General features: G+C 36.2%; 1 protein-coding gene and 1 long non-coding RNA gene across 9 annotated transcripts in view; one reads left to right on the top strand and one right to left on the bottom strand.

Annotated features, from left to right (window-relative positions):
- LOC109503376 overlaps positions 1-12,391 on the top strand; it is a 107,807-nt gene extending 95,416 nt beyond the window's left edge. For all 5 annotated transcript variants that reach the window (XR_006584927.1, XR_002735834.2, XR_002162320.3 and 2 more), the window contains 2 exons: positions 6,520-6,648; positions 12,213-12,391. This is a non-coding gene — a long non-coding RNA (uncharacterized LOC109503376). The remainder of the gene's footprint in view (positions 1-6,519; positions 6,649-12,212) is intronic.
- Positions 1-13,803, bottom strand: part of SAMSN1 (SAM domain, SH3 domain and nuclear localization signals 1) — a 140,141-nt gene that overhangs the window by 1,795 nt on the left and 124,543 nt on the right. For all 4 annotated transcript variants that reach the window (XM_019839502.3, XM_019839503.3, XM_019839504.3 and 1 more), the window contains 2 exons: positions 12,250-12,456; positions 10,179-10,329 (listed from right to left, as the gene is read on the bottom strand). In XM_019839502.3, the coding sequence (XP_019695061.3) occupies positions 10,179-10,329; positions 12,250-12,456 (358 nt within the window). The remainder of the gene's footprint in view (positions 1-10,178; positions 10,330-12,249; positions 12,457-13,803) is intronic.

The raw sequence follows: 13,803 nt of genomic DNA, 5'->3' as shown, positions 1-13,803 counted from the left end.
GCCTGATGTGGGGCTCGAATTCATGAACTGTGAGATCATGACCTGAGCCAAAATCAAGAGCCAGAGTCCTCAACTGGTTGAGCTACCCAGGTACCCCAGGAAGTATTTTTAAAGAACCTAAGCAGCACTATAAAGTGTTACTCTTCTCAAGAATCCTTCAGCATCAATGTTCTCTTTGTCAATGCAAAGTTTCTTTCTATGACTTCCCTGACACCAGTAAATGTGTGTTTCTCCGCATCATGAGATGGGGTCCTCAGGGAGGAGATGTATCTTAGGTCACCACCTGTCAGCAGTATCAGCATGTCTAGCTCTTTCCCCTTCTAACCCCAGAGCTTCCCCACGTTGCATGATGTGAGTAACTCCACTTTGGAAGAACCAAACACATACATTTCAGGGTGGGACAAGACCTCTGCTGTCAGAGACTATGTACTTCATCCTATTCTAGTGAGGAGAAAATAAATCCCAACTTCAAAATCCTGGAAGAAGGAAACTGTAATTTTCCTCAATAGACTTTTAAAAAGTAAAATGCTAAGTAATTTATCTTTAAGAAATCCACCCCTTGTCTTCTCTACAAATATCCCGCTTTTTAAATGCGGTTTCTAGGCTCCAGATATCTTGTCAACATTAAGTTCTACTGTGTATCCAATTGTTATCAACATCCTTTATGGGAAAGAATTGAGCCCTGGTGCCCTGAGGCGTCCTTGTAGGTAATGAATTAACTTCAATGTATCTAGAATGGTACTCTTTTACATAGCATCCATGGAAGAATGGAGAAAAGAGTCACATTATTTTTTGTATTCTGTGGTTTGGATGAGGAACACAGGTTGAGAAAGGTGGGGAAAAGGATAAAGATCATTTTAGTCTACTCATCTTCAAAATGAATCATAACAGTTCTTTTAACCTTTTCCTCAAAGCTTTAATTTGCAACAATAAAATGTTTATGCCATTATTCTGAACCTTTGCTATATTTGCCACAACTTTATTTATTTTTTTTATTTATTCTTTTTATTGAGAGAGAGAGAGAGAAAGAGAGAAAGAGTGGGGAGGGGCAAAGGGAGAGGGAGAGAGAGAGAATCTTAAGCAGGCTCCAAATCCAGTGCTGAGCCGAACTCAGAGCTTCATCTCAAGATAGATCGCGAGATGATGTCCTGAGCCGAAATCAGGATCCCCATGCCACAACTTCATTGAAGTGTGGATTCAAGAATCAGATATTTAAGTCTGGTGATGTTTTAACTACTTCTAGGTATAAGGAGCTTTAATTTTAATATGTATCAGTTGAGATTGTTATTTAAAACTTTTAGCTACCATGAAACATTTTCTCTGTTAGTCTTAGCAACTTTTTAAGTTTAGGAGGAATCTTCTTAACTTCATTAGTGTTTGTGAATAAGGGTCATTAGGTTTTGTTTCCAAGCCCTTCTGCTATGAAAAGACAGCGATGAAATGGGACCTCATCCTCTGAAGAAAACTTAGCTCCCCTGCCTCAGCTTTTGTATCTTATTGCCACTGAAATGAAAGAACAAGCTCTGAGTTTATTATCCAAGTGTTTCTGGAAAAGGCCGGAGAAATTAGTCCTTTTGTAATGCTTCCTGCTACATCAGCAGTGATTCACCATATTTGGAGTGTGAGCGGAGCCATATTTCCCCAGATTGTATTTGGGCCTATCACCTCAACACAAAATTAAAAGAACAGAGTTAATTCCCTTCAGACTGACATTTTAAACGGAGCTTGGCATAATAAAAACTGCTCCCAATACTGTGTTCTATTTAGATTGATTACTGACTGTGGGCCCTCTTTAAGATATAACATTTAGACTTAAAGAATTCTGATTTCCAAAACCAGCTCTTTTCCTTTCAAAAGATAAGTACTTAGCTTGTTATTTCATCCTCAGAAGGCTGTGTCCATTCACCTCAAAGGGTAACGAAGAAAACAAACAATAAATGAAAATCTGACTTTAACAGAGACTATGTCATTTTTTAATATTGGCAATAAAATGTATTTGTTTGTTTTTAGTTTCACACGAGAAATGCTATATCACATTCTCTCAATTCTAGGAATTGGTTTGTTTTAAATACAGATTATTTATTGTAGAAACCTTTTATCTGCAATTTCTATGGAAAAAGGAAATAGTTTCTCAGTATGAAAGTTATGCAGCACAGTAATTTACAGAACAGCAGTAATTTGCTAAATGATTTCCTAGTGAAGTGAAAACATGACTATGCGTCCTCAAACACTTCCCACCAGGCTAGCAATAATTTCAGGCAGGTGATCAGCTAGAGCCCCTCAACTGTAACTATAAAAAGAAAAGGCAGGCCATTATGTTATATTATGGGAATGAAAGCTATATAGTATTCAGTTTTTGTGTTTGGAGGTCAAGGTTTTCCTTTTCTTCTTTTTTTGTTTTGTTTTGTTTTTGTTTTTTCCATCTTGACCCTAATGGCTTCGGGATTGGCACAAACCTAGGTCTAGTGCTATGGATAGTTTTTCCAGCACAGGGGATGAATTCATGCTAATATATCCGTATTTTCTTTCTAAATCATTTAGTCCCTTCATGTGCCCGTGAAACAGAGTAAAGCTAACTGACCTACCTAGACCTGATGCTAACTGATAACCTTCTTCGGTTTTGGCCCATGGTCCAATCATCTGAGCTAACCAGGCAAATAACACATTGGAATAAGGAACAGTTTGCCTCCAAAATTATAGACTTACCATTATGAGATATGAGTGCATCTTTGTTTAATATCAAAGTGTTTTCTGATAATATGTCAAGTTAAAAAAATCAGTATCTATGATTAAGTATTCTATTATCAACATTATGTGACAACATATAGGCATATGCATATAATTCACAAATGAAAGTGTTAAAATTTTAGATAGATTTCCTCTTTATTTCTCACATCACCATAATGTTTTGTGTTTTAATAAAAAACAAAACAAAACAAAAAAATAAAATGGTACAGTTTTTCAATAAGCCCCTGAATGGTTTGCAAATACTCCAAAGACTATACATTTTCAAATCTGGGTATATTGGGGAATTATTAAATAATTTGAAAAGGGTGTCTCTTATCACTGCCAGTTAACAGCAGGAATACTCAGAAGGCCAGAAAGCAGCCCCATACAGTTCTGTACTCTATATAATGAAAATAAAATAATTATGTTAAGAAAAAATTATTGAGGAAATATTTTGTCATAAAGAGCTAATCTGAATATTAAAATATTTTATTTCTTACCAAAATGTTTATGGAATTGTGTAAAGCCCATGGTTCAACATTTTAAGATAGTCATCAATAAAGATAAAAAGTGGCATGGTGATTAAAACAGAAGACAGCTAATATAATTATTCATAAAATAATTATATTGGAACTGTGGCATTTAATTAATTAAATACAGGCAATTTCAATTATACTAAAATTGAAGAAAGCTTTAAGGAAATCAAACTAAATCCTAATGCTGGAGAAAAGTTCTCATATTCTAAAGAGAGAAATCTGTCCTGTATTCACATAGGTTTCTTTCTCAGGTTTCTTTACCCAAATATTTCAGATTTTAACTTTACTGTCTTGTGTGTCTTAGGTATGATGCTTCTGCCTCCTTTGGGCTTCTGTTTCATTATAACATAATGCAATCTAGAGGGCATAGGAAAATGCCTGGCCAGGGAAAGTGCTCAATAAACATATTTTTTTAAATAAAAAGAACGTGATGTTCAGATTAATTAAAGGAAATAGGCACTAAAGATCAAATAAGAAATGTTGTTGAAATTCAAATGAATATGCCTCTTGGCTTTTTGAATTACTATCCTCCTTTTTCTCTACTGGTGCCGTCTCCAAAGAGAAAAAGCCAAAGTTATGTCATCCTCTTTGAGGATGGCTCAAAACCTCACCCTCATGTTGGAGCCCCACTTGAGTCTTTCAGAATAAAACTCAGGCATTCTCAAGGTAACTACAGCTGCATTTATTTGTACATGTGCAGTGTTGTCCAAGGAGGAGCATTCAGTAGACAATACGGCACAACTTGTAGTTGTTTCTGATTTTGTTTTAAGCACATCCTTAAATTATCTGAACATGTTAATTTTATAATTAGAATGAATTTTTGGTATTCATTTCATTTAAATACTAACCTACCTTTTAGAAAAATCCCAAATTAAAAACAAGAGTCCCTTCCTGGAATAACCAGTTGCTACTGTTTTCTGGAGGCCACGAGAACACAGGAGCTGAAATGATCTCCCTCTTTTTGCACTTCTCTCTTTGCATCTGAACATCCTAGTCCACCTTGTAATGAAATGTGGGCCAGGGGGTGAATCTTTTCACTCACATCCGCAGCACCTTCCACTTCCAGCATGCTGGCTGCTTCAGGAAGGTCAGAGGCAAACTCCCCTAAGACCTAATCACTCAAAACCAGCACAGATGCCACTCTGGGCAATCAGACGCCCTTGTGGAAGGCTTTGGTCCCAAGAAATATGTACCCTTGGTTGAGTTGTCATACTGGGCAATTTTGATAAGAATCTTTTAAATAAGATCAAAAACTATCATTACATACTGCTTAATTATGGGCCTTGGGAAATGAGTTTCATTTTTCTTATAGATTAAATTACTTGGTATAGTGAAAAAAAAAACACCTAATTTCATTATTTTAAAGCTTATTTGACAAAAATAGGGTTACCCTGCATGTCACTGATTTACAATTTGCTTGCACTATTTTAATATGTTTTGGACATATTTTTATATCAGTATGCATTACATTCTCTTAATATCTTCATTCTACTTTATTGTTTGCATATACTAGTTAATTTAACAATTAATTATTACTGGAAGTTCACACTTAATTAAAAGTACTAGTAATTTAGCTAGTATTTTTACACATTTATATGTTGAAGTTAATCAAATTTCTGGATACAAAAGTTTGCACATTTCAAACTTGATAGCTTTTACATTATTGCCCTCTAGAAAAGTGCTCATATGTACTTGTGAATATACAGGCACACGTGGTTAGCATATACATAACACACATTTTGACCACACATACAAACACCCATCTGCCTACTAAAAAACTTTTATGTGCGGGGTGGGGTTACCAGGGACTTAAAGCTTTACAATCAGAAAAAAACGTTTGCCTACGATTTATAAAACTCTTCATCCCCTCACTCAATGATGATTCATTGTACTTGTAAACCATCCACTCAATGCAAAGCACAGAACTAGGGGCTTTGGGAAGGCACTTGGTAACAGAGGATTCAGTCCTGTTTGACCAGGGTCATCCTCACAGAGTCACCCCTAGTACACAAACATAGTACAAGGTAAAAACAAGCACATTACAAGTTCCTTAGGTGACTGAGGTTAAAATTCCGCGGGCTTTTTACTCTGGGAGTGGTTCTCTGATAGAAGAGTAAATATGTTTACATTTCATTTTGTTGTTTTGTGTATCATATGGAATATGGCATCGATTGTAAATTAAATCTTGGTGTGGGGGGGGGGCAGTAAAACCGAAGAGTAATCTGAAGAAATTGAATTGCATAAAGCCCCACAGCTCTGACTAGAAATACGTATTTTTTTAATTTAACAATTTATAAACATAAGTACATAGGAATAAAATGGCTGTGTGCCTTCTCTAGTGTGTATATGTGGATGGTTAGCATATCTTTTCTTAAAAGCTGCACCTTTCTTGAATCTAGATTCAAATCATATGGCAAGCGGGTTGGAAACACCAGGCATGCATGTCAGGGGCTAGGGCACCAAGCTACCCTGGCACGCTGTCAGGTCAACTGCTGGACTGCTGCTTGGCAGAACTACAAATCTCCCCGCTGGCAGCTCGTGTTCCAGGCTCCTGGCTGGGCTTCGCCTCTTGCCCTGCATCGTTTTGGGCAGGTAGGCAGGCAGGAAGGCACAACTGGGGATAGCTGAGCAACGTGGAGCTGCTGTGACCACAGCTGGTGCCAACATCCTGGCACGCAACCCGCCCCACCCCTTTCCTCCTCACCAAGCCCTGCAAACAAAGGTTGCAGTTCACTAAAATATATTATACACAGCTTCTCGTACAGTGTGCTTATGCGGTCACTCAGTTGTTGTTTTTTTCCCCTCCAATTTAAAAGTTAATTATTTCTGTGCTATAGGGACAACAAGATATTCCCATCACCCATTTTCCCTGAGGACAATGTACACATTCTCATAGACACACTTTTAAAACACATCAAAGTGCCTCTAAATGTGGGAAAAGAGGAACAAGTTCAGAATAAAGAGATAATGTTTACTATAAATAGCAGTTAACTTTCTTATTATTTGCAAGAGGCATTTATTAGCTAGGCAAAAGGGTCTTGAAGGTTGTGTTTATGAACAACACACACACACACACACACACACACACATTCTCTGTTCTTACTGGGGATATTTATTCAAAGCAAACAAAGCATTTTAAAATTCAGATGATAAATAGAGAAACCCTAATGTGCACAAAATAAACAGATTCTGCTCTTTTGCTCCTTCAAAAGCCGAGTCTCACCCCAGTTTTTCTTCTTCTTCTATCCTCATCTAGATTCCCAGCTGAGGGAGCCAGTGACCTAATTCTGCTCAGTTCTAATGCAACACGGGAGTGAATTCAGAATATCTCGGTACTGGCCTTGCTGGGATTGCAGAACCCCAAAGTCATTCTCCTGATGCAGAGGTAATCCTGTAATCAGCGCTAACACCACTCACCAACCCTTCTAACAGCTTGTAGGAGAAACCCCTTTACCTCCTGTCAAGCAGTGACCTAAAACACTTTAATCCACTTTACATTCTCAAGGTCAGAGTGGGTACAATGCTATCTATTTTGGCCTAAGAGAAAAGGAAAATTTCTTGCTCTAAGTATTAGATTTCTATTGTCCCACCCTCTTGGTCCTTCTAGATGTATGAAAGGCTCACATGGGGCTTGTAGTATTCCCTTCATCATCTCAAAATTTTAACTTGCCCTCGAAACAGATGCCCCTTCTCCTTAATTTTTATACTGAAAAAATGGCAAGCAAAACTTCCCAGTTCCCAACCTAAGAAGCTCTAAACTAGGAATTTATTGACATTCCCCAAGTTGGCTTTATTCAATGATCAAGATAAAATGCATGCATAAAATCCTGGCCAATTTGCATACCTTATTCTTACACACACACACACACACACACACACACAGAGCTAACTATTTTTTAACCTGTGACTGTGACTGTGACATACATTTGTTTTTAATAATATCTTAGTTTCATATAACCATATATTCAAGGTCTTTATCATTCAAGGTACATGAAGGTTGTGCATTTAATCTTTAGCATGGTTGTAGAAGATATGATTCACAGAGTAGAGAATAGATAAAAATAAGCATGCAGCAGCATGGTGCCGAATCATCAGAACTCACCATCTTATCAACAAATAGAAGTCATTCTTCTTTATTTCTTGAGCAAAGCAGTTTCATATAAGATAAATAGCTTTCAGTCAGAATAGCCTAACATGCAATATGCATCTTTTTGACATGTATATTCTAGCACTACTTTAGACCGTAAGATTAAAATAAGAAAAATCTCAGCGTTGTGTGTTGACAACAAACACTGGTTGCATCGGGATTTTTTTCTAGTTTTCATCCCCCAGAATTTGACTCAGTGTGTGTAGGTTTGTACATTACTGGCTATTGCTAAATGGTCAGTTTCTAGTGACCTTCAAATACCATTTTCTGAAGTCTTATAAGGGAAATAATTTGGGGGATTTGTACTTTTTTATATTAAACATTGAAAGTCACATCGTGCTTTGGAGATACTGTGTTTCATTTTCAGAGATGAGGGCATAGTAGAATATGTTTATAATAGATTTAGGAGGCTGGGTTCTAGATATGTGACCTTGAGAAGGCCATTTAGCTAATCTAGTTTTAGTTTCTCCATCTTGCAAAGGAAGCATTTGGGTCAGATGTTTTTTCAAATTACACCTAGCTCTAATACGATGTCATTTATATATTATTGTTCTTTTGTTAACATAGAAAGTAAATAGGGAATAGGACGTGGATGAATAAATTAAGTAGACGCCTTCCATGGCCCAAGCCTTTGGCACTAGACCAATCTTCCCTCCGTGGGTCCAGACTGACCACTGTTTTATGGCTAAAAACCCTTCTCACCCAGGCTGTCTAAGCCCCTCCTATTCTCAAGTCCTGTTGCAATGCAGCCACAGTAGCCTTGCACCTTTAAGGCAGTGATGTTGCTGCAAGGTTTCTGTTCTCACTGAAATATTAACTTCTACTTTCTGAGACGGAAAACCTAACTGAAGCCCTTGAGGAAACTGGCATCATAGAAAACTTCAATTTTCAAATATTCATTGTTCTTTCTATATTTACCAGTTTGCATGTGTGGAAGAAAGAACTTGGATTTTTACAGCAGACTGCCTTTGCTTAAAACTCCAGCTCTGTTACTTATCTAGCTCGTTGGCCTCTTTGCAACTCAGCTCTGAAATATTTTCTCATCTGTAAGATGGACAAAATACCCACATGGATAGTATTATAGAAGAAAAGTAATGTATTTACAAGTGTTCAAAAAATGCTCTCCTTCCTTGCTCTACTTCAACATCAAATTATTTGGGAGGGTATTGACAACGATACCGAACATTCTCATTTACAAGAAATCTACAGAATCTCTTTTGTAGCCTGTTATTTAGTGAGGATCCATGTTTTGAAATGATAAGGGTGAAATAAACTGCCTCATTTACTGAAAGATACTGCTACATCAGTTGACACTGATCAGTTTTGTTTTGTCTTGTACTATTGAGTAAATTGGCTCCTTTCTTAAAGCTGACCTTTGTCTGCCTCTGTGACCCCATCTCCCTCTCCTAGTCTCCACAACTTCAAAGAATGCGTGTAAACACATAGGCCTAAGATTAAATAAATTCTGCAGGTGCCAAATTAGTCTTACATGTGAAAGCTCTTTGAAAAGAATGAAGCTCTATGCAAACTCAAGAGAACTGAGATACAGTTTCCAAAAGAGTACATTTATTCCTACTAGATAAAAGGCCACTGTGGAAACACGTACTGTGCCCGTTTTGGAGCAGAGGAGGTCTAGGATATAGGCAAACGTACTGAGAGACACTCAGGAGGCCTGGGTCCTAAATACAACTTTCCTCCTTGCTCTCCATCTGGGCTGTTATTTGTGGAAAGTATAGTAGCATCACAAACACTGGTCCTGGCTCTCCAATTCGCTACGTGTGTGAACTTGGACAAGTTACTCATCTTCTCAGTTTCTCGTTATAAATATAGGGATAGTACTATCGGACTCACAGAAATGTGGAGTGCATGGAAGAAGATAATAAATGTAACGATCTTGGATCAAGTTTTCCTCAGAATATACATTCAAAAAAAGTAGCTAATGATCATGATTCATATCATTTTTGAAAGAGAACAGTTGAATTAGACAGTGTAAGTTCTTTTTCATCTTTAAAAGTCGACACCTTCCTCTTTTCTTCCTAATAAAATATTCCTTGTGGAGTTTGGCATATTCTGAGCTCAGGGTTTCAGAAGGCTGAGCAGATTTAGAAAGACGAGTGTTCAGATTGGGCAACTGTAAAAACAAAAGCTATCCTATCTTTACAAACCCAGTCGGTAAGTGAATGTGCATGAATTACTCCATCTCCAGTTTATACGTTACAAATACAGAGAACCATCTCAGATAATAAAAGTGAGTGCTGAATATTTTTGCAAGCTATTATAACATTTTGAAGGAATACTATAAACACATACAAGATGTGACTATATGGTAATGAAATGAATTTTCCTGTGTGGCGCGAAAGCTCATTAGCTTAGAGCCTTGTTCTGTGCTGTTCTACAGAAGTTGCATATGACATTTCTCACTAATGGCTCATGCTGTCACTAAATATTTGTCTCGAACTCCCTCAGTCTTTGGGAATGCAGACATCCACTTGTGTGTAAATTAATAGCTCTGCAGAATCTAAATGAGATGCCCGGAAAAGTCCTTTTCATTTGCTGAGTCCAATAAGGAAAAAAAAAAAGTCCTTTTCCTAATTATAGACTTGACCAGAGTTGTTGTTTCCAAATAGATAAGAAAATACTTATTCTATGGGAAAGGATGCTTTGTATGATTCTCAGTAAATAAAACTGGGGCTTTGTTTTTAATAATTCTACTCTTTACATTGAAATGTGATTTTCAGCAAAGGAGAAAAGTAGGTGTGTACACTTACTTTCTTCATCAAGGAGATTTTCAGCAGCTGATAGTAACCTCATCCTGTCTTCTGGGTTTTTAATGTTTAATTCAATGAGATGACTCTCTTTTATATCCTTTAAATCTTCTAGGGTCTCATAACCGTTGAGTAACAGTGTTGAGGTATATTCCTATGAGGGAGAAAAAAATATGTATAGTATAAACTAGCCAGATTCAAATACTTTATTTTTAGTTCTCTTTAGATTTAAGGAAAGTGTAGAAATGCATACGGAAACCAAAGGCACTGATAGGACTTTTGTGTAACTTTATTTAACTTGTACTAGTTTTCCACATCTGAACTCTAGGGCATTTAGAAGAGTATGTTGGATAATTCTCACCTTCTGGAAGGACAAATGTAAAGAAGAAATAATTACCTTAAGCTGTGCAGCGCTAAATCATGGATCAATTAAATAGCTGGATCATTCATCCCATTTGGCACTTTTTCACTTCTCAGATAGCTCAATTGACAAAGCTAGGGTGTCCTTATGTCTATCAATAAAATGCCTCTGGAAGAGTAATTATAGTAATATTTCTGAATCTCCATCTCTCCTTGTTTGCTTGCTTGCAAAAATATTTGCCCTCACTAACTTGGGGTAGTTTGAAAAGTGAATATGAAACAGGCACAATTCTTTATAAAAAAAAGACCTAGCATTTTGTGAAATCATTATATAAACCGAAGGAACTCCAGACTTTCTATTTAATTAAAAGCTTTTATTAAGCATAAAAGCATTGTGGTTGGGAAAAGTATTGTTTCCTTTTCTCAGCATGTATATTTTTGTCCATCATTTGCATCAATATATATTAGTTTAAAATTCATAGGCTTCTGATTTCTGAGTCTGTATGCTGTTTATGTAACCTCTGTTCTCTCTAACGGAATAAAAATGCAAAGTGAAGTTGCTTTACAACTTCCTCAAAACTTCCTTCCATTTTACTTGATCATAATTTCAATATCCTTATTTTGGTTACTAAAACTGAATAAGAGGAGGTATAAAAGTTTTAAGCAATTGGAAAGAACTACCAGCCCCTTTTTACAAAAGAAAGAAAAAGAAAGAAAAAGTACCACTTCTTTTTAAAAAATAATGCCTCCTAGATGGAGTACTAAGTTAGAACAGAGAAACCAAAATTCCCATTCTGACTTATGTCTGATTGTGGGTTCTTGAGTAAGTTATTTCACTTCCTCAGACCTGGGTTTTCTCATAGGTCACAGGGCAAACAAAAAGAAGAAGCAGGGTTTAAACTTGTACTTCATCCAAGCAGTGCCCCATTTGAGGGGCACCCACCGTAATGTAGGAAGGCCGAGGTAGTTTGTCTACAGACAGGACTATAACTAGATAATTCAAGAGAAATAATTAAGGAAAGTTTAATTGGCTACTGCCTTGATGAATCTTGAAAATTATCAAAGTACTGCTGCATTAATTTTAGAAATGGATTGCAAAACAGTAAATTGAGTGAGGCTAGGTAAATTGTATGTACACACCATTGAACAAGGTAGATATTTCATAGAAATTTTGCTAATATAACAAGAAAATAATTGGATTATAAATATAAACAACACAGTTTCCTTAACACAATCATCATGGGGGTTTAATGATCACTATTTCCTAATAAATTGCTTTTGGAACAATTATATTTATTTGTCTTCTCTTGACTTGCTTTTGATCTCTGCCCTATAGAAAATGCAATTTTCTTTTCATTTTTCCTTTCAATTCTCTGGATTTTTACCTTTACTCTTCATACTCCATCATTCTCATTTACATGTTTTCTCTGGGCCTTTTATTCTCCAAGGTATTTTCATTTTTCACTGCACTTTCTCAACATTAATCTCTACTGTCACTGCTAAGTACCATTAGAGTTTAGTCCAAGGGATGTTATATCAAGACCTGTCCTTGCATAATAAAAGTAATAAAGGAGAAATAAGAACTCTTCTTGGAAAACAGATTTCCCTTTGCTGTAAGTCATATATTTTTTAACACTATACAAACACTGATCCATTCTCCTCATTTATTCCATCCAGATGCCACCAGAATCAAACAGGCCACAAGTTTGCTAACCTGAAGGTCAATCCTCTGTAAGAACTCCTGCAGAGTCTTGGGTTTTTCCTTTCCACTCCTTCGGTGTGCCTTTATTTTCTTGGGGGCTGCTTCCTCTTCTGAGATGACATCCACATAAATAAATTTGAAGTTTCCCACCTTATTGTTCAGCATTCCTGTCCACATCCCCATTGGTGTTTTGCAGATAATGTCTATTATGTCTCCTTTCTAAAGACAAAGAAATATACCAATCAGTTTTCAGAGAACTCTGGTGCTATAACAATTGGTAGAAAGAATAGAATCATAGAAAACTAGAATAATGAGGGAATATGCTAAGGGGGGGGGTTACTGATAACAGAAATACATCTAAGAGAAAAATTATTCTAAAAGTTTAAGGGAACTATTTGCTAGTAATAATGAAGAAAATGTCAACCAACTTGAAAAAAGCTCTTACATACATTTGATGATATCTTTATGTTTTTGGTATATCAATTTATGAACTTAAAATTGTAGAGCACAATGGAATTTAGAAATACTTTTGCATATACTGAGTCATTTTATGCCCATGATACACTTCTTAGGTACATAAACAAGGTTTCATTATTACTCTAAATATTAGAGAAAAGAAATGCAAACATTAAATTAAATTTTGAAAATCATGGCAGTTGTCTGAATTCAAATGACAGAACCAGAACTCAAGTCTAAGTCGTCTGAACTCAAAAATGATGCTCTTTTCATTCATCTTGTCAAAGCAATAGATATGTAACAAAGCTCAAGCCATGATTCCTGGAGGAGCTCCCAAATAAAGAAGGGGAAAAAAAAAGAAGTGTGTATCTCAGTCCATGCTTCTAGTTCATCGGAAAATTTTACCTACAGCATAAAATAAACCATCTAAGTGTAGCATTCATCTAAAATAAGGAAACTGTTAAGAACTTTGTATATACCAACTATGTAAGAAAAGTATGTGTGCACTATGGATAAATTATGCTACTTAATTATTTTAAAGAAGACAATACTTAGATTTAGTTCCACACCAAAGTTGGATTGATGTATGACTGAGCATATAAGCATGGACAAACCAATTGGTCTTTTTCTTTATTCACATCTGAGACTCTAATTGGTTATAGGCTGCCAGTTATTGGCAAGAGTAGAAAACACACAGGGGTACTTCTTTATAAGGAAAATTGATTTCTATGCAAATACAGTGCCTACATTTAAAAGTCATAGCTACTCCTTTGAGACTTATAAGTTTCTACCCCAGAGAGGACATTATAGATTTGATATTTTTACCATTTTAGGGGTCTACCCTCAAGCAAAGCATTAAGTCTGCTACTAAAAATACTTTTTTACTGATGCTCTATGAATGTGTATTCTATCTAAAACACAAATTGTATTTTTAATAGTGGGATTCAATGTGATCAAAAGATCTGATCTTTCTGATTTGTGATCATCTGCTTGTTTGACCCTATCAGCTTTTCATCTCGTTCTTCCTGCCTCTAACTATGGGGAATCAAATCCTGGGCTTGATAGGATCAGCTAAGCAGATCTAGAAAATCCCCAGAAGCTCTAAGGGAA

This window comes from Felis catus, chromosome C2, assembly GCF_018350175.1.
Source record: "Felis catus isolate Fca126 chromosome C2, F.catus_Fca126_mat1.0, whole genome shotgun sequence".
Lineage (NCBI taxonomy): Eukaryota > Metazoa > Chordata > Mammalia > Carnivora > Felidae > Felis > Felis catus.
The sequence above is the reverse complement of the archived record's forward strand: the minus strand, read 5'-3'. Positions and strand labels throughout refer to the sequence as shown.